This window comes from Sphaeramia orbicularis, unplaced genomic scaffold, assembly GCF_902148855.1.
Source record: "Sphaeramia orbicularis unplaced genomic scaffold, fSphaOr1.1, whole genome shotgun sequence".
NCBI classification, from domain to species: Eukaryota; Metazoa; Chordata; class Actinopteri; order Kurtiformes; family Apogonidae; genus Sphaeramia; species Sphaeramia orbicularis.
The window spans coordinates 81,433-104,209 of record NW_021941642.1 but is presented as its reverse complement, the minus strand read 5'-3'; the positions used below and the strand labels follow the sequence as shown (position 1 = coordinate 104,209).

The 22,777-nt window shown below is 38.6% G+C and overlaps 1 protein-coding gene across 1 annotated transcript in view; it reads right to left on the bottom strand.

Moving 5' to 3' along the window:
• Positions 1-662: 662 nt before the first annotated feature.
• Positions 663-22,777, bottom strand: part of shtn1 (shootin 1) — a 49,765-nt gene continuing 27,650 nt past the window's right edge. The window contains exons 9-13 of the mRNA XM_030130525.1: positions 20,388-20,508; positions 19,144-19,226; positions 16,137-16,240; positions 12,935-12,985; positions 663-1,101 (exon numbers count right to left, since the gene is read on the bottom strand). Coding sequence (XP_029986385.1) covers positions 949-1,101; positions 12,935-12,985; positions 16,137-16,240; positions 19,144-19,226; positions 20,388-20,508 — 512 coding nt within the window. The 3' untranslated portion in view covers positions 663-948. The remainder of the gene's footprint in view (positions 1,102-12,934; positions 12,986-16,136; positions 16,241-19,143; positions 19,227-20,387; positions 20,509-22,777) is intronic.

Genomic DNA, 22,777 nt, shown 5'->3' with positions numbered 1-22,777 from the left:
ATAGCATCGATGGAACAAACCGCAAGTAAGTTGTGATGGAAATCTTTTGTTGCAGAGGATACAAAAATAAGAGTTATTAGAAAGTGCAGCAAGCTTAATTTATTTATTTATTTTTTTTTATTTTTAATATTTTTATACTTTAATTTCATTTCAAACATTTTAAAGGTTTGAAAAATGTTAACACTTATAAGAAAAAAAATATAGATTTTGTTATTGTTGTGTTGTGAGGAATAATAATGTTGGAGATGTGGATGTGCACTCACTGTTGAAATAAATCCACATTGTGAAGCAACCTTTACTTGCGCTGAATTGGAAATATTTTAGAAAATACACTGAATTAGAAGGCTTTGCAGAACAGTGTGTAGACCTAACATGTAAGGTTAGAATTGCATGATTTTAATAATAATTGGTCGTGATCTAAAGTGGGCCGGTCTGAGGTATGAAACTCCAGGGCTGAAAATGAGTCTCAGTCCGGCCCTGATATAGCTTCAAACATGTCTTTTAATAATGATCAAATGTAAAATGAGTCAGATGAACATGTCTTCTTCCAACTCTCAGATCCTGTAAATGAAAAGCTGTTGGATTGTGTTCCAGACAAAAGTGCACAGACATGTTTGAATGAAAGGCTTTTATTGAACATCAGCTGATGTGGACATGTGGATCAGCAGACACACAGACCCAGTTCAGGTCCAGTCCCAGGTCTGGACATGTGGATCAGCAGACACACAGACCCAGTTCAGGTCCAGTCCCAGGTCTGGACATGTGGACCAGCAGACACTCAGACCCAGGTCAGGTCCAGTCCCAGGTCTGGACATGTGGACCAGCAGACACTCAGACCCAGGTCAGGTCCAGTCCCAGGTCTGGACATGTGGACCAGCAGACACTCAGACCCAGGTCAGGTCCAACCCCCCAGTCCAGTCCCAGGTCCAGACTGGTTGGGGGTCAGACTTAAGGCTGGGTCTCCAGAGCATCTCGTCGTCTCAACAGGATCTTCCGCAGCTCCTGGTCTTGGTCCTGGTCTTGGTCCTGGTCTGGGTCCTGGTCTGGATCAGTGGACGGAGGTGCTGTCTTTGGTTGGTGGGAGGTTCTGTTGAAGTTCTCCTGAACACATTCAGTGAAAACACACACATACATTCAGTTCAGTTGTGTGGATGAAAACCTGGTGGAGAAGAGTCCATGTGTGAAGAAACCAAGGTTTACACAAAGACTGCAAAGGCCTGAAATGAACCGTAGGAACTGTAGGAACTGTATAAACTGTAGGAACTGTGTAAACTATATAAACTGTAGGAACTGTAGGAACTGTATAAACTGTATGAACTGTGTAAACTATATAAACTGTAGGAACTGTAGGAACTGTATAAACTGTAGGAACTGTGTAAACTATATAAACTGTAGGAACTGTATAAACTCTAGGAACTGTAAGAACTGTGTAAACTATATAAACTGTAGGAACTGTAGGAACTGTGTAAACTATATAAATTGTAGGAACCGTAGGAACTGTATAAACTGTAGGAACTGTGTAAACTATATAAACTGTAGGAACTGTATAAACTGTAGGAACTGTATAAACTGTAGGAACTGTAGGAACTGTATAAACTGTAGATACTGTAAGAACTGTGTAAACTATATAAACTGTAGGAACTGTATAAACTGTAGGAACTGTAGGAACTGTAAGAACTGTGTAAACTGTAGGAACTGTATAAACTGTAGGAACTGTAAGAACTGTGTAAACTATATAAACTGTAGGAACTGTAAGAACTGTGTAAACTATATAAACTGTAGGAACTGTAGGAACTATATAAACTGTAGGAACTGTATAAACTGTAGGAACTGTAGTAACTGTATAAACTGTAGGAACTGTAAGAACTGTGTAAACTATATAAACTGTAGGAACTGTAGGAACTGTATACACTGTAGGAACTGTAGGAACTGTGTAAACTATATAAACTGTAGGAACTGTAGGAACTGTATAAACTGTAGGAACTGTGTAAACTATATAAACTGTAGAAACTGTATAAACTGTAGGAACTGTGTAAACTATAGGAACTGTATAAACTGTAGGAACTTTGTAAACTATATAAACTGTATAAACTGTAGGAGCTGTATAAACATTAGGAACTGTGGGAACTGTAGAAACTGTAGGAACTGTAGGAACTGTATAAACTGTAGGAACTGTATAAACTGTATAAACTGTATGAACTGTATAAACTGTAGGAACTGTAGGAACTGTGTAAACTGGATAAAGTGTATGAACTGTAGGAACTGTATAAACTGTATAAACTGTAGGAACTGTATAAACTGTATAAACTGTAGGAACTGTGTAAACTGTATGAACTGTAGGAACTGTGTAAACTGTATAAACTGTAGGAACTGTAAAAACTGTAGGAACTGTAGGAACTGTATAAACTGTAGGAACTGTAGGAAATGTATAAACTGTATGAACTGTGGGAACTGTATAAACTGTAGGAACTGTATAAACTGTATAAACTGTAGGAACTTTAGGAACTGTGTAAACTGTATAAACTGTATAAACTGTGGGAACTGTATAAACTGTAGGAACTGTAGTAACTGTATAAACTGTAGGAACTGTAAGAACTGTGTAAACTATATAAACTGTAGGAACTGTAGGAACTGTGTAAACTATATAAATTGTAGGAACTGTATAAACTGTAGGAACTGTATAAACTGTAGGAACTGTAGGAACTGTATAAACTGTAGATACTGTAAGAACTGTGTAAACTATATAAACTGTAGGAACTGTATAAACTGTAGGAACTGTAAGAACTGTGTAAACTATATAAACTGTAGGAACTGTAAGAACTGTGTAAACTATATAAACTGTAGGAACTGTAGGAACTATATAAACTGTAGGAACTGTATAAACTGTAGGAACTGTAGTAACTGTATAAACTGTAGGAACTGTAAGAACTGTGTAAACTATATAAACTGTAGGAACTGTAGGAACTGTATACACTGTAGGAACTGTAGGAACTGTGTAAACTATATAAACTGTATGAACTGTAGGAACTGTATAAACTGTAGGAACTGTGTAAACTATATAAACTGTAGGAACTGTAGTAACTGTATAAACTGTAGGAACTGTAAGAACTGTGTAAACTATATAAACTGTAGGAACTGTAGGAACTGTATACACTGTAGGAACTGTAGGAACTGTGTAAACTATATAAACTGTAGGAACTGTATAAACTGTAGGAACTGCGTAAACTATAAAAACTGTAGGAACTGTATAAACTGTAGGAACTGTATAAACTGTAGGAACTGTAGGAACTGTATAAACTGTAGATACTGTAAGAACTGTGTAAACTATATAAACTGTAGGAACTGTATAAACTGTAGGAACTGTAAGAACTGTGTAAACTATATAAACTGTAGGAACTGTAAGAACTGTGTAAACTATATAAACTGTAGGAACTGTAGGAACTATATAAACTGTAGGAACTGTATAAACTGTAGGAACTGTAGTAACTGTATAAACTGTAGGAACTGTAAGAACTGTGTAAACTATATAAACTGTAGGAACTGTAGGAACTGTATACACTGTAGGAACTGTAGGAACTGTGTAAACTATATAAACTGTATGAACTGTAGGAACTGTATAAACTGTAGGAACTGTGTAAACTATATAAACTGTAGGAACTGTATAAACTGTAGGAACTGTATAAACTGTAGGAACTTTGTAAACTATATAAACTGTATGAACTGTATAAACTGCAGGAACAGGTAGGAACTGTATAAACTGTAGGAGCTGTATGAACTGTATAAACTGTATAAACTGTAGGAGCTGTATAAACTTTAGGAACTGTAGGAACTGTAGAAACTGTAGAAACTGTAGGAGCTGTAGGAACTGTATAAACTGTAGGAACTGTATAAACTGTATAAACTGTATGAACTGTATAAACCGTAGGAACTGTAGGAACTGTGTAAACTGGATAAAGTGTATGAACTGTAGGAACTGTATAAACTGTATAAACTGTAGGAACTGTATAAACTGTAGAAACTGTATAAACTGTAGGAACTGTGTAAACTGTATGAACTGTAGGAACTGTGTAAACTGTATAAACTGTAGGAACTGTAAAAACTGTAGGAACTGTAGGAACTGTATAAACTGTAGGAACTGTATAAACTGTATGAACTGTAGGAAATGTATAAACTGTATGAACTGTGGGAACTGTATAAACTGTAGGAACTGTATAAACTGTATAAACTGTAGGAACTTTAGGAACTGTGTAAACTGTATAAACTGTAAAAACTGTGGGAACTGTATAAACTGTAGGAACTGTAGTAACTGTATAAACTGTAGGAACTGTAAGAACTGTGTAAACTATATAAACTGTAGGAACTGTAGGAACTGTAAGAACTGTGTAAACTATATAAACTGTAGGAACTGTAGGAACTGTGTAAACTATATAAACTGTAGGAACCGTAGGAACTGTATAAACTGTAGGAACTGTGTAAACTATATAAACTGTAGGAACTGTATAAACTGTAGGAACTGTGGGAACTGTATAAACTGTAGGAACTGTATAAACTATATAAACTGTAGGAACTGTAAGAACTGTGTAAACTATATAAACTGTAGGAACTGTAGGAACTATATAAACTGTAGGAACTGTATAAACTGTAGGAACTGTAGTAACTGTATAAACTGTAGGAACTGTAAGAACTGTGTAAACTATATAAACTGTAGGAACTGTATACACTGTAGGAACTGTAGGAACTGTGTAAACTATATAAACTGTAGGAACTGTAGGAACTGTATAAACTGTAGGAACTGTGTAAACTATATAAACTGTAGGAACTGTATAAACTGTAGGAACTGTATAAACTGTAGGAACTTTGTAAACTATATAAACTGTATGAACTGTATAAACTGCAGGAACTGTAGGAACTGTATAAACTGTAGGAGCTGTAGGATCTGTATAAACTGTAGGAACTGTATAAACATTAGGAACTGTAGGAACTGTAGAAACTGTAGAAACTGTAGGAGCTGTAGGAACTGTATAAACTGTAGGAACTGTATAAACTGTATAAACTGTATGAACTGTATAAACTGTAGGAACTGTGTAAACTGGATAAAGTGTATGAACTGTAGGAACTGTATAAACTGTATAAACTGTAGGAACTGTATAAACTGTAGAAACTGTAGAAACTGTAGGAACTGTGTAAACTGTATGAACTGTAGGAACTGTATAAACTGTAGGAACTGTAGGAACTGTAGAAACTGTATAAACTGTAGGAACTGTATAAACTGTATGAACTGTAGGAAATGTATAAACTGTATGAATTGTGGGAACTGTATAAACTGTAGGAACTGTATAAACTGTATAAACTGTAGGAACTTTAGGAACTCTGTAAACTGTATAAACTGTAGGAACTGTATAAACTGTAGGAACTGTGTAAACTGTATAAAGTGTATAAACTGTATAAACTGTGGGAACTGTATAAACTGTATGAACTGTAGGAACTGTGTAAACTGTATGAACTGTAGGAACTGTATAAACTGTAGGAACGGTATAAACTGTAGGAACTGTAGGAACTGTAGAAACTGTAGGAACTGCATAAACTGTATAAACTGTAGGAGCTGTAGGAACTGTATAAACTGTATGAGCTGTAGGAACTGTACAAACTGTAGGAGCTGTAGGAACTGTATAAACTCTATAATCTGTAGGAACTGTATAATCTGTATGAACTGTAGGAACTGTATAAACTGTATAAACTGTAGGAACTGTATAAACATTAGGAACTGTAGAAACTGTAGGAACTGCATAAACTGTATGAACTGTAGGAACTGTGTAAACTGTATAAACTGTAGGAACTGTATAAACTGTAGGAACTGTATAAACTGTATGAGCTGTAGGAACTGTGTAAACTGTAGGAACTGTAGGAACTGTATAAAGTGTATAAACTGTAGGAACTGTATAAACTGTAGGAACTGTGTAAACTGTAGGAACTGTATAAACTGTAGGAACTGTAAGAACTGTGTAAACCATATAAACTGTATGAACTGTAGGAACTGTGTAAACTGTATAAACTGTATGAACTGTAGGAACTGTGTAAACTCTATAAACTGTATGAACTGTAGGAACTGTAGAAACGGTATAAACTGTAGGAACTGTATAAACTGTAGGAACTGTAGAAACTGTAGGAACTGTAGAAACTGTAGGAACTGTAGGAACTGTATAAACTGTAGGAACTGTATAAACTGTAGGAACTGTAGGAACTGTATAAACTGTAGGAACTGTGTAACTGTATGAAGTGTATAAACTGTAGGAACTGTATAAACTGTATGAACTGTAGGAACTGTGTAAACTGTATAAAGTGTATAAACTGTAGGAACTGTATAAACTGTAGGAACTGTAGGAACTGTGTAAACTGTATAAACTGTAGGAACTGTATAAACTGTAGGAACTGTAAGAACTGTGTAAACTATATAAACTGTAGGAACTGTAAGAACTGTGTAAACCATATAAACTGTATGAACTGTAGGAACTGTGTAAACTGTATAAACTGTATGAACTGTAGGAACTGTGTAAACTCTATAAACTGTATGAACTGTAGGAACTGTAGAAACGGTATAAACTGTAGGAACTGTATAAACTGTAGGAACTGTGTAAACTATATAAACTGTAGGAACTGTAGGAACTGTAGAAACGGTATAAACTGTAGGAACTGTATAAACTGTATAAACTGTAGGAACTGTGTAAACTGTATAAACTGTAGGAACTGTATAAACTGTATGAACTGTAGGAACTGTGTAAACTGCATAAAGTGTATAAACTGTAGGAACTGTATAAACTGTAGGAACTGTGTAATCTGTATAAACTGTAGGAACTGTATAAACTGTAGGAACTGCAGAAACTGTATAAACTGTAGGAACTGTATAAACTGTAGGAAGTGTAGGAACTGTATAAACTGTAGGAACTGTGTAATCTGTATAAACTGTAGGAACTGTATAAACTGTAGGAACTGTAGGAACTGTATAAACTGTAGGAACTGTATAAACTGTATAAACTGTAGGAACTGTAGGAACTGTGTAAACTGTATAAAGTATATAAACTGTAGGAACTGTATAAACTGTATAAACTGTATGAACTGTATGAACTGTAGGAACTGTGTAAACTGTATAAAGTGTATAAACTGTAGGAACTGTATAAACTGTATAAACTGTATGAACTGTAGGAACTGTGTAAACTGTATAAAGTGTATAAACTGTAGGAACTGTAGAAACTGTAGGAACTGTAGGAACAGTGTAAACTGTATAAACTGTAGGTACTGTATAAACTGTATAAACTGTAGGAACTGTATAAACTGTAGGAACTGTGTAAACTGTAGGAACTGTATAAACTGTATAAACTGTAGGAACTGTGTAAACTGTAGGAACTGTAGGAACTGTATAAACTGTAGGAACTGTATAAACTGTATAAACTGTATGAACTGTAGGAACTGTGTAAACTGTAGGAACTGTAGGAACTGTGTAAACTGTATAAACTGTAGGAACTGTATAAACTGTAGGAACTGTAGGAACTGTGTAAACTGTATAAACTGTATAAACTGTAGGAACTGTATAAACTGTATAAACTGTATGAACTGTATGAACTGTAGGAACTGTGTAAACTGTAGGAACTGTATAAACTGTAGGAAATGTATAAACTGTATAAACTGTATAAACTGTAGGAACTGTATAAACTGTATAAAGTGTATAAACTGTAGGAACTGTATAAACTGTATAAACTGTATGAACTGTAAGAACTGTGTAAACTGCATAAACTGTAGGAACTGTATAAACTGTATAAAGTGTAGGAACTGTGTAAACTGTAGGAACTGTAGGAACTGTGTAAACTGTAGGAACTGTAGGAACTGTGTAAACTGTATAAAGTGTATAAACTGTATAAACTGTAGGAACTGTGTAAACTGTATAAACTGTAGGAACTGTATAAACTGTATGAACTGTAGGAATTGTGTAAACTGTATAAAGTGTATAAACTGTAGGAACTGTATAAACTGTAGGAACTGTGCAATCTGTATAAACTGTAGGAACTGTAAAAACTATATGAACTATAGGAACTGTATAAACTGTAGGAACTGTGTAATCTGTATAAACTGTAGGAACTGTAGGAACTGTATAAACTGTAGGAACTGTAAAAACTATATGAACTGTAGGAACTGTATAAACTGTAGGAACTGTGTAATCTGTATAAACTGTAGGAACTGTATAAACTGTAGGAACTGTAGGAACTGTATAAACTGCATAAACTGTAGGAACTGTATAAACTGTATAAAGTGTAGGAACTGTGTAAATTGTAGGAACTGTAGGAACTGTATGAACTGTAGGAACTGTGTAAACTGTAAAAAGTGTATAAACTGTAGGAACTGTTTAAACTGTAGGAACTGTGTAATCTGTATAAACTGTAGGAACTGTATAAACTGTAGGAACTGTAGGAACTGTATAAACTGTAGGAACTGTAGGAACTGTGTAAACTGTATAAAGTGTATAAACTGTATGAACTGTATAAACTGTAGGAACTGTGTAAACTGTATAAAGTGTATAAACTGTAGGAACTGTATAAACTGTAGGAACTGTGTAATCTGTATAAACTGTAGGAACTGTATAAACTGTAGGAACTGTAGGAACTGTAGAAACTGTATGAACTGTAGGAACTGTGTAAACTCTACAAAGTGTATAAACTGTATGAACTGTATAAACTGTATAAACTGTAGGAACTGTATAAACTGTATAAACTGTATGAACTGTAGGAACTGTGTAAACTGTATAAAGTGTATAAACTGTAGGAACTGTATAAAGTGTATAAACTGTATGAACTGTAGGAACTGTGTAAACTGTATAAACTGTAGGAACTGTATAAACTGTATAAAGTGTATAAACTGTAGGAACTGTATAAACTGTAGGAACTGTAGGAACTGTATAAACATTAGGAACTGTAGAAACTGTAGAAACTGTAGGAGCTGTAGGAACTTTATAAACTGTAGGAACTGTAGAAACTGTAGAAACTGTAGGAACTGTATAAACTGTAGGAACTGTAGGAACTGTAGGAACTGTATAAACTGTAGGAACTGTATAAACTGTATGAACTGTATGAACTGCATGAACTGTAGGAACTGTGTAAACTGTATAAAGTGTATGAACTGTATAAAGTGTATGAACTGTATAAACTGTAGGAACTGTATAAACTGTATGAACTGTAGGAACTGTGTAAACTGTATAAACTGTAGGAACTGTATAAACTGTAGGAACTGTAGAAACTGTATAAACTGTAGGAACTGTATAAACTGTATGAACTGTAGGAAATGTATAAACTGTATGAACTGTGGGAACTGTATAAACTGTAGGAACTGTATAAACTGTATAAACTGTAGGAACTTTAGGAACTGTGTAAACTGTATAAACTGTAGGAACTGTGTAAACTGTATAAAGTGTATAAACTGTATAAACTGTGGGAACTGTATAAACTGTATGAACTGTAGGAACTGTATAAACTGTAGGAACGGTATAAACTGTAGGAACTGTAGGAACTGTAGAAACTGTAGGAACTGCATAAACTGTATAAACTGTAGGAGCTGTAGGAACTGTATAAACTGTATGAGCTGTAGGAACTGTACAAACTGTAGGAGCTGTAGGAACTGTATAAACTCTATAAACTGTAGGAACTGTATAATCTGTATGAACTGTATAAACTGTAGGAACTGTAGGAACTGTATAAACATTAGGAACTGTAGGAACTGTAGAAACTGTAGGAACTGCATAAACTGTATGAACTGCAGGAACTGTGTAAACTGTATAAACTGTAGGAACTGTATAAACTGTATGAGCTGTAGGAACTGTGTAAACTGTATAAACTGTAGGAACTGTATAAACTGTAGGAACTGTAAGAACTGTATAAACTGTAGGAACTGTAGGAACTGTGTAATCTGTATAAACTGTAGGAACTGTATAAACTGTAGGAACTGTATAAACTGTAGGAACTGTGTAATCTGTATAAACTGTATAAACTGTAGGAACTGTATAAACTGTATGAACTGTAGGAACTGTGTAAACTGTATAAAGTGTATAAACTGTAGGAACTGTGTAAACTGTATGAACTGTAGGAACTGTGTAAACTGTATAAACTGTAGGAACTGTATAAACTGTATAAACTGTATGAACTGTAGGAACTGTGTAAACTACATAAAGTGTATAAACTGTAGGAACTGTATAAACTGTAGGAACTGTAGGAACTGTGTAATCTGTATAAACTGTAGGAACTGTATAAACTGTAGGAACTGTGTAAACTGTATAAACTGTATAAACTGTAGGAACTGTATAAACTGTATGAACTGTAGGAACTGTGTAAACTGTATAAACTGTAGGAACTGTATAAACTGTATGAAATGTAGGAACTGTGTAAACTGCATAAAGTGTATAAACTGTAGGAACTGTATAAACTGTAGGAACTGTAGGAACTGTGTAATCTGTATAAACTGTAGGAACTGTATAAACTGTAGGAACTGCAGAAACTGTATAAACTGTAGGAACTGTATAAACTGTAGGAACTGTATAAACTGTAGGAACTGTGTAATCTGTATAAACTGTAGGAACTGTATAAACTGTAGGAACTGTAGGAACTGTATAAACTGTATAAACTGTATGAACTGTAGGAACTGTGTAAACTGTATAAAGTGTATAAACTGTAGGAACTGTATAAACTGTATAAACTGTATGAACTGTAGGAACTGTGTAAACTGTAGGAACTGTAGGAACTGTGTAAACTGTATAAACTGTAGGAACTGTATAAACTGTATAAAGTGTATAAACTGTAGGAACTGTAGGAACTGTAGGAACTGTGTAAACTGTATAAAGTGTATAAACTGTAGGAACTGTATAAACTGTATGAACTGTAGGAACTGTGCAAACTGTATAAAGTGTATAAACTGTAGGAACTGTATAAACTGTATAAACTGTAGGAACTGTAGGAACTGTGTAAACTGTATAAACTGTATAAACTGTAGGAAATGTATAAACTGTAGGAACTGTATAAACTGTATGAACTGTAGGAACTGTGTAAACTGCATAAAGTGTAGGAACTGTGTAAACTGTAGGAACTGTAGGAACTGTGTGAAGTGTAGGAACTGTAGGAACTGTGTAAACTGTATAAAGTGTATGAAGTGTATGAAGTGTTGAGTGAACAGGTGGGTTTGGAACCCATGCCCTGCAGGTGTGTGTTGGCCACTGGCGCAGACAGTGGACCTGTGCTCTGTTCCAGGTCAGACATTCCAACTGCAGATGAGTGATGTCAGTAACACACAGGAACAGCAGGTGTGAAGGACTGGTGTACCACATGTGCATCCTGTGTTCCTCGGAACATGGGAAATGTCACATATACACACACACATATATGCATATCTACACAAATCTATGCACATTGACACACACATAGGCACATATATATACAAATATATGCGTATATACAAAAATATATGCACATACACACATATGCACAAATATATGCACTTATACACACACATAGGCACATACACACACACATAGGCACATATACACACACATAGGCACATACACACACACATAGGCACATAGGCACATACACACACACATAGGCACATAGGCACATACACACACACATAGGCACATACACACACATAGGCACATACACACACATAGGCACATATACACACACATAGGCACATACACACACATAGGCACATACACACACATAGGCACATACACACACACATAGGCACATACACACACATAGGCACATACACACACATAGGCACATACACACACATAGGCACATACACACACACATAGGCACATACACACACATAGGCACATACACACACACATAGGCACATACACACACACATAGGCACATATACACACACATAGGCACATATACACACACATAGGCACATATACACATATACAGGGTGTCCCATAAGTCTCCATACATAGGAGACAATACATTCCATACAAATATGGTTCTAACATGTATTTCTGTGTATTTCAGATAACCCAAAGAATGCATTAGAATAAAGAGCAACGAATTGAAATCATCCTGATGGCCGGTTCAGCGAGCAGTCGTATGGTTACAAGCGCATTTAACAGAAAACATGGGACGAGTATCACACACGACACTGTGGCAAAACTTATTGTCAAGTTCAAAAAAACAGGAAGTGTTTTGGATCAATTTGTTCCCGACAAAATGGCAGTCATATAGAGCATATTATATAAATAAAAATGGTTTATGTCAAGAAACGTTCATTTTTCCTATGTATGGAGACTTATGGGACACCCTGTATATACAAATATATGCATATATACAAAAATATATGCACATACACACATATGCACAAATATATGCACATATACACACATATGTACATATACACACATATCTGTCATATACACACATGTCTGTCACATGTACACACACATGTGTTACATATACACACATATGTGTCACATATACACACACATACACACATCTGTCACATATACACACATATCTGCACATATACACACATATATACACGTATATACACGTATCTGTCACATATATACACGTGTCACATATACACACATATGTGTCATATATACACACATATTTGTCACATATACACACATTTGTGTCACATATACACACATATCTGTCACATACACACATATATGCACATATACACACATATATGCACATATACACACATATACGTACATATACACACATATATGCACATATACACACATATACGCACATATACACATATACACACATATACACATATATATCTGTTAAATGTGCATGGGTGGTGCATGTGAAACCAGTCTCTGGTCCCAGATCACCCCAGACCCAGTTCAAATGCAGTGTACCAGCATGGGTTTGTTTGAAAGTTCCATTACCAGGATTCCTTGAAGTTCCTGAATGGCTGACTTGGAGGGCAGCCTCTCCATCTGATAAAAGGAAAAAGATGGGTTTGGTCAAATAAACAGCAGTCTGACACATTAGACTTATTTTTGCTCCTCATTCTCCACTTAGAGGCTAAACTGCACCTCTTAGCACACACTGGAGGACGTATGCTTTCCACAAGAAACAAATGTGTCAGCGCACAATCATTTCAATTTTCTCCTCCTCATTATGTCTAATTACCTCTGAGAACAGGTCCTAATGCTATCTAATTTACTGGAGCTGTTGTGGCAGACAGACCAACACAGACTAAAAGACGTCTTGGCCATATGTCATGTTTTATCCAAACAGCAGCAGCTCTTAGATAATCCCACACACTGATGGATTTAAGAGCTCTCAACAATATACGCTACACAATGTACACACACACACACACACACACACACACACACACTCAGCCCTTTGAGCTGAAACTAAATGTGCTGTCAGAATCACTACATTTCATGGAGCTCCCTCTATAACCTGACTTGTGTTTCATAGCTTCGTGTCGTCAGTGTTCAGACTTTACTTCTGTAGGTGGCGCTCTTATTCCTGCACAAAACACACATGAGCTGTAACAAACTGCCTGTGTCAAACACAGTCCAGCAGAAATGATGTCAAACTGCAAAAGCAGACGTACACATTCAGACGGTGGCTTCAAGGGTATAATATAATAATATATAGTTTTGGGTTTTTCATTCTAGTTTAGTTTTATTTAGTTTTGACCTTTTTTCTCTAATTCAGTTCATTTTAATTCATTTTTAGAGCAGGTTTGATAGTTTTTATTAGTTTTCATTTTTTCTAAATGCTTAGTTTCAGTTCAGTTGTAGTTCAGTTGTAGTTCAGTTGTAGTTTAGTTGTAGTTTAGTTGTAGTTCAGTTGTAGTTTAGTTGTAGTTTAGTTGTAGTTCAGTTGTAGTTCAGTTGTAGTTTAGTTGTAGTTCAGTTGTAGTTCAGTTGTAGTTCAGTTGTAGTTCAGTGGTCTCTTTTCTCTTCTTCTCTGTGCTCCTATTCAAATCAATCCCAGACAGGACTCTGCTGCTTTAGTCTCCATGTTTCCAGGTAGAGTGGGGACCAGAAGACGACTGGAAACCACAAGTGAACACAAGTGACGGAGCAAAAAGTGTCGTATGGAGACAGCACAGAAAACTGAGAGAGACAAAGAAATCCATTTAACATCAATCTGACATTGACAAAGACCAAAACCAAGGGAATTTGATCCAGAATTTTTATCCGTTTTAGTTAGTTTAGTAAACACACAATACAGTTTCAGTTAGTGATGGTTTTTTTCTTATAATTATAATTTTTATTTATTTCAGTGAATGAAAATGTTTTTATAATTCTAGTTTTCATCATTTCGTTAGTTTTTCATGATAATAACCTTGGTTGGCTTAAGAGTCTGGTTTCAACTGGCTCCATATGTAAAGTGTCATGAGAAAACTTGATTGATTGATTGATTGATTGATTGATTGACTGATACAGTTAAACCTGCACCAACCAAACCAGGAGGAAAACTATGGGGTTAGGCTGGTGTCCAAATATTCACATACATTAAACAGATGTGTGTTCATATGAGTCTGTAGTTGGACAGAAATAAATGTGTGTAAACTGTTGAATGAGTTCAGTCGTTCATTAAATGTATTGTGTGTATTTGATCAGAATATGAATGAATAAGTTTAGACAGAATTCCAAACAGGAAACCCAACTGGACCAGTGCTCTTTCTCCGATATCATGAATATGAATTCACCAACAGGACTGTACTGTGGTACATCTGTCCACACTTCACAGACATGATTTCTGGAGCAGAAGATCCATGGATTCACAGACTGACCATGAGTTCAGGGTCCAGTTCAGGTCCAGATGAGGTTCAGATCAGGGTCCAGATCAGGTCCAGATCAGGCAGGATCACTGTCCAAGATGGACAACCAAATCAGAGAACCAAACCAGGTCCAATCCAACCATTAGTCCAATGTTCTGTCCAACTGTAGAAGGAACCTGAACTCATGGTCAGTCTGTGAATCCATGGATCCTCTGCTCCAGAAATAATGTCTGGGACTAACCCTAACCCTAACCCAAGGACCAGCCCCAACTCTAACCCTAGGATTAACCCTAACCCTAACCCAGTGGTTCTTAACCTTGTTGGCGGTACTGAACCCCACCAGTTTCATATGCGCATTCACTGAACCCTTCTTTATTAAAAAATACAATATGATTTTTTTCAAATTCAAGACACAAGCATATGTTTTACTGGTGCCCAAAATGAACCGTGCATTAACCTTTTCACAAAGACATGACCTTTTTTAATACTACCACACTGAAATGGTTTTAATTTTTAACCTTATGTATTCCAATAATGAACTTATTGTATTTATGCTATTTATCATTTTGAACATTTTAACACACACCCATCACCTAATTTCCATCAGGCTACAATAATAATGAATATTTACTGCAAATCAGTGGGACTTCTGCTGTTGTGTATGTGTATGTGTAGGCCATCATGTCAACCCAGTTTTCGTTTCATCTCGCTCCGAACTTTCTGAACCATGCAATTTTGACATAAAAAAAAAAAAAATTGCATGTAGTGTATCAAAAAAAAAAGTTCTCGTTATACTCCTTCAGTATTTTTGTGATCGTTGTTTTATTACGGCACTAGCTCGGCTTTAGCGTAATACGATTTCTCCATCTGCGACGGTGCGTCGGTTGTCACATGATTGTAACTGACCAATGCGGTGACCGAAAAATGTAAACAAACGCTACACATGGATGCCTCCGTGGTTAACAGGAAGTAGCAAAAGTCATAACAACAATGTGGAAAATACTCGAATAATTCACCGTCAGACGAGTGGAAGAGATTATAAACACTTCCGGATGTGTTGTAGTGCTATAAGCAACAACAGTCCACCGCGTATATTGGATGTCAGTCAGAGAAAGAGTCTCCGAAGCCGTTTGTTTACATACACGGACCTAGCCCGACACACACACCTGACTAATGAGTCGAGTGTGTGTGTTGACCTCCGCCGAACCCCTGAGACTGACTCACCGAACCCCTAGGGTTCGATCGAACCCAGGTTAAGAACCACTGCCCTAACCCTAGCCCTAGGATTGGTTCCTGGTGGTCCGGCCCTGGGGTAGATGATGAGTTTGGACTCTACGTACCCGTCTCCTGCCTCGGTTTGGTGCCTGGCCAACAGGTCGAAGCTGGACTCCTTTCTTAATCCTCTGCATCATTTCCTCCACTGCCTGCTGCCTGACGTCCACTTCTACAACAGACAGACGACAGACATTACTGCTGTTACTGCGTCATCAGAACCACAGACCCACACAGACGGAACATCCAGGAGCCAGAGAACATCACTACTGTCCAGCCAGCATTCTATCTACAAATGATGATACATTTCATGACATTTTCTGTAAATTTAATGAATATTTATTTTTTATAACATGACTGCATGGAAGGTCCTATTTTTGATTTTATTTTTAATTACATATTGGAAAACTGTCGATTTGTGGTTGACTTGAATGCTTGTATTAGACCCTCTGCAGGTTTTCAGTGACATTCACAGCCTTTATGAGCCCAAAATGACAACATTTAAAGGGGAACGAGGCAACACTTTTACTTCAATTAAACACTTTCACAGTAATGGTGATGGTTAAATGTCTTGTTATGGGTTGAATGGAAGCCCCTCCCCCTACCCAATGGCACCTATAGGGCTGAATATGCCATTTGCAACTTCTCAGTACCGTCCCTGGAGCCTAGATCTGGTCTTGGTGGTCCAAGATCTTGTGTCTCGCAAGAAACATCCCGGTTTGCGGCACAACCACACAAACACCCCCCCAACCAGGTGCCGCTGGTAACAGCACCGGAGGCCAGGAGGGTGAAGTGTCTTGCTCAAGGACACAACAGCACATGACTAGGATGGAGCAGGATTCGAACCGTTCCAACCCTTCGGTTATTGGACGACCCACTCTACTTCCTGAGCCACAGCCGCCCCACAAGCTAGTCAGACATCATGCTGACATCAGCTGACAAAACATCATGTCCCCAGCAGGTGTAGAGACCTCATCTCTAATTACTACAACACTTTCAGAATGAGAGTCTCTTCAAGTGCATCAAGCTGGCACAAGGTGGAGACTGGCATCATCACAGGGTGCACTATTTCTGTAACTCTGTTCTCCCTTGCAATGAACATGCTCACTAAATCTGCTGAACCAGAGTGCAGAGGTCCCCAAAGCAATTCAGGACAACGGCACCCACCCATTAGGTCCTTCGTGGATGATCTTACAGTCACGACTGAATCTGTCCCAGGCTGCTGGTGGATTCTGAAGGGACTTGAAAGGCTGGTGAAGTGGGCCCGGATGCGTTTCAAACCCGCCAAGTCGAGATCCATGGTGCTGAAGAAGGCTGGAGGACGAGGTCCGGTTTTAAATCTCAGGCTCAGTCATTCCAACCATCACAGAGGAACCTGTCAAGAGCTTCAGACAGGTTTTTGACAGCACTCTAAGAGACGCAACATCCATCTAGTCAACCTGCTCTGAGTTGGATGGATGGCTGAAATTGGTGGACAAGTCCAGCCTACCTGGAAAGTTCAAAGCCTGAGGGTATCAACACAGCATTCTTTCCAGGATGCTGTGGCCCCTTCTTATCTATGCTGTCCCAGTCACAACTGTGGAGGCCCTGGAGAGGAAGGTTAACAGAGATCTCCAGAGATGACTTGGGTTGCCCAATAGCCTGAGCAGCATCGCATTCTAGGGGCATTCAAACTGCAACTGCCCTTCAAATCCTTGGAGGAGGAATTCAAGGTATCAAGAGCTAGAGAAATGGTGCAGTACAGGGACTAAAGTGATCTGAAGGTGGCCAAAGCTGGAATCCAGGTGAGGACTGGTAGGAAGTGGAGGGTGGAGGATGCTGTCCAAGATGCAGTGGCAAGGTTGCACCACAGGAGCCTGGTGGGAGTGGTCACACAAAGCCGTGCAGGGCATGGAGTCTTTCCAACTCCCCAATTGAACATCCAGGGGAAGGAAAGGCAGCGCCTTGTTCAGAATGAGGTGAGAGCAGCAGTGGAGGAGTCAAGATCCTGCAAGACAATGGGGATGAAGCAACAGGGAGCCTAGACCAGATGGGAGAATGTGGTCAAGAGGAAGGTCACCTGGACTGAGCTTTGAGAAGCTGAGCCTTACCACATCAAATTCCTCATCCAGGCAGTGCATGATGTGCTTCCAAGCCCGTCAGACCTGCACACATGGGGCATAGCAGAGACACCAGCATGCCCTTTGTGTTCCAAGCAAGGAACCCTGGAACATATCCTCAGCTGCTGTACTCAGGCACTTGGAGATGGATGGTACTGATGGAGGCATGACCAAATCCTTAAGACCATTGTTGAAGCCATCAGTGCTGGACTTGTGTGGGCAAAGCAGCTCTGATCCTCCAAGAAATCAATCCCCTTCGTCAGAGCTGGGGAACAGGTAACCCCTGCCAGAAGAACATCTGCAGGACTCCTGACCTCTGTGAAAGATTGGCAGCTGTTGGTGGACCTCGAGCAGCAGCTGAAGTTTCCCAGCCACATCACTGTGACCTCCTTCAGACCAGACACTGTCCTCCTGTCTGAGTCCACCAAACAAGCTGTGCTACTGAAGCTGACAGTTCTGTGGGAAGTCCACCTGGAAGAGGCCTTTGAGACAAAGTTCTTCAAGTACACGGTGGGACTGGTCAGTGACTGTCAACAAGCTGGACGGTGAGCGAGGTGCCTCCCTATGGAGGTTGGATGCAGAGGGTTAGCAGCCCGTTCTTTGGTCAGAGCCTTTAGCGTTCTAGGCATCAAGGGAGAGAGAAAGAGGAGAGACATCTGCAGAACCACCGAAGGGGCACAAGATGGCTGTGGATTAAAAGAAGAGGGCCATGGAGTCATGGTAGCTAAGCCATCTGGACACAAACCGAGGTCTGATCAGGCCCAGCTGGGTCACCTGGAGAACGGTGTATGACGGTGAAAGACCCAAAAGCACCCGATGATTCCAAGAACATCACTGACGATGTGTTCAGAGGCATCAGCGGATGTACGAACACAGCAGTATTATACTGTACAGTTTCTATTATACTGTGTAGTTCATATAGTATATAGTTCATATTATCCTAGTTCATATGATCTTCTATTGGTCCAGTGTGTACCTGGGGGTGTGGCTGAGTCCTGGACCACCAGTGCAATGTCGGGGCTGATGTCTCTTCTTTTTCGAATCAGTGAGAGGAGGGAGCTTCAGAAAAATACAAACAGAACAGCATCAGAGCAGCACTTCGGGTCACTGGACCAACACGTCTGGGATTACACTGTGTTTTTGTCCAGTCTGTCACAGAAACATTCTTACAAGAATAAAAAAACACGTACATCTAAACGGTCTGTCCTGTCTTTATTTCTTCTACAGACTACTGGAGCACAGATGAATACTTTCACATGAAAAACAAGTGATAGAAGTGTCCATATCTGCAGTGACCACATGAGCCTGACAGGACTCTGGTGTCACAGGTGCTTTTGCAGTGACTGTTTCTACATCTGATGATTGATATTTTCAGCTCAGATCCGTTAATATTAAAGGGAGACATGTTTGGATGGAGTTTTAGGAAACAGTGCATCAGAGCATTAAAGGGTTCTGATCATAAACAGTAATGAACTGAAATAATACTTTTAGATGTGTTCCCTTCAGTATCTGATTAAGTCTAAATGATGAACTCGGCAGATGTTACTCAGCCATTTGTCGACACTAATGCCGCGTTTCCACTACGCAGAACCGGCTCAACTCGGCTCGACTCCACTCTGGTACCAGGTCCTATTCCAGACCGTTTCCATTACAGGATACTACCGACTTAAGAGTACCTGGTCGTCATAGCGATGCGGTGCGTTACTTCTGTGTTGTCTGCTCAGAGTTGCTGATAAACTCGCTCATTGCGTGTTGCTCTGTCAAACTCATGCTGAATTTTTACATCCAAACCTCCTGGACAAACCATGGTGTAGTTTTACAGACTGTCCTCATGTGGATTCACCTACTGACAGATTTACTGGAAACTTCTGCATCTGTTTTTGTAAAAGGGCGGGGCACACAGACAACTCTGACCAATCAGAGGTCTGCAGTGTTTACACAGTGTCACTTTTTAGTATCTGGTCCCCAGTCCTGGAACCTCCGCGGAGGTGAGACCAAAAAACTAGTACCAGGTACCAGATCCAAGGTCCTTTTTTGTAATGGAAACACAAAAAGGCCGAGTCAAGTAGAGCCGGGCCGAGCCGAGCCGAGCCGAGCCGAGCCGATACCATGTAGTGGAAATGAGGCATTATTGTTGCTGTTATGGATGATTCCCTGACAAGTTCAAAAGGTTCAAAGTCCAATAAGAGTATGTGACAAGATGATGAAATGTGTTGGAACCTGAGGGGGTTGGAGACTGGTGATGGAGCTGGAGGAGGAGGAGGAGGTGGAGGAGGAGGAGGAGGTGCAGGGGCAGGTGGAGGGTTGGTCACTGCCTGAAGTCTCTTCTGGAGTTCTTCAACTGGTCCATTAGTCCAACCACAGACAAACAGACAGAAGAGCAGGAAGAAGCTCTGGTTAAAGGCACTGACACCCAAAAAAAAAAAAACACCACCTGAACCCTAACACCTGGAATTAACACCTGAACACCTGGAATTAACACCTGAACACCTGGAATTAACACCTGAACACCTGGAATTAACACCTGAACACCTGGAATTAACACCTGAACCCTAACACCTGGAATTAGTCAAACATTTGCAGTAAAGCACAGTTTTCAGACACAAACTCTGGATGGATTCTCAGTCAGATGTGGTGAGTGCAGTCAGTGGTGTAGTCTACGTGATACGCAGGTATACGCTGTATACCCACTACAAAAGGTCCCAAATTTCCGTATAACCACTGAAAATGCGCAAAGTTACGTATCGGCACGGTTTTGTGACATAACTTTCACTTAACCATTCATAAATTCCACTTCTCTGTGGTACAAAGCAGACACTTTTGGACCATATGGGCTTCCGTCAAGCGTAACGTTACCTGACGTTTACTACTAAGGAAGTAGTCCAACTGTACGGAGGGAACGACTGGTCTAGTACTAGACAGTGAAGGATAGTGTTGAAAAAATGAAAAGAAAACAAAACTGCCGTTTCGGGGGACAGTCCAGCTGTGTCTGCTGCTAACGCTAGTATTACTGTAATAGAGCCTGATACTGCAGAGGCCACAGCAGCTTTAGCTGATGGTCCAGAAGGACAGTCTGATGACCACACAGTCCTACCTGGTAAGTGGAACTGCTGTATGTTATTATAAAAGTAGTACCTGCTAATGTAATAGCAAGTGACTGGCACACTGAATTATATCGAACACTGGCTAACTGGTGGTTTGGTTGAATTTAATGAGGTGTGGCTGCTGCTCTGTGTGTATGTGTGTGTGTGTGTGTGTGTGTGTGTGTGTGTGTGTGTGTGTGTGTGTTGTAGATGTGAACTGGACCTGTCCATCCTTGTGTACTCAGAGTCAGACAAGGGAATTCAAAAACAGACCTCCTTGGTTTGAGTGGAGAAACGGAAAGTTTGTTAAATATTAGACAACAGATAAAGCTGTAGAAACCATGTAAATGTACAGAGTTAATGCTATATTCAAATGTTAATATAGTTCATTCATAAAATTATTAATAAAAATTAAATTAATTCATTGGACTAGATCCAGTGGTGCCACAGGGACACATTTCCTGTTCAATAGTCTGTGTTTAAACTAAAGAACTGATCTCCATGTTTAATACATGTATGAACAGGTCTGAGTACGTACTTTCACATTTGGGTAAACATACTTAAAATTACTGAGTATGACACAGGGACTCAAAATTAATATATAATATATATATATAATATACAATATATTTTTTCACCTTTCACAAACGCATGTCCAAAACATGCTGGTCTCATATGAAATGGATCCTAAATGAATCCCAGGGCTTAAGCTCTGACGGTGAAGTACATTTGTAATCAATATTGGATAAAAATATTGAAATGATAAGTTTTTATGAACGCTAATATGTTGTGACACTGGGACAGCAATTTGTACCTTTGTTCAGTAGTCAGAGTAAAAGATTTTATTTGAACTAAAGCATGATAAATATGCTCATAAACTTTTATTTACATACATATTCCAACTGCAGTGATATATACAGATAATAGCAGAGCAGATCAGACTAATAATTGGACTGGACTGAACCTTTCTCTATTATTGTACTGTTGAAGTATTAGTTCCTTCAGATTCACAGACTGAAAATATCACTGACACAAGCAAGAACAAATATTGTTAAAGTTAATAGTGCATTTACATATTTTAGTCCTTTTTAGGTTAATTTAATATTGATCATCTCTTTCTTTTTTTCTACAAGTGATAATGAAATTTTGCAAACAGTTCAATAAAATAGTAAAAAATGAGCCGATTTAAGAACTGATGAGAGGTGAAACTTCAATTTATGACACTGATGTTCACTTTCACTTGATCTGGTCCCATTGACATCTTAACTGTCCATTAATTAAGACCCCATGTACACCATTAAATGACTGATATGTCAGATAATATAATAACCTAATTCAAGCCCTTGAAAGAGTGGAATTTTTTCCTCCTTTTGTTTCTTTTTCATGCATTTTCTGAGCCATGGCTGCAGATTGTAAACAGTTCACTCATAGGTTTGGACCCTGTTCAGCAGCTCTGAACGATAACAGAGATACAAAAAAGACAACTGGTGTTATAGCTAAAGTTAGTTAATGATGGTTTTGGTTACC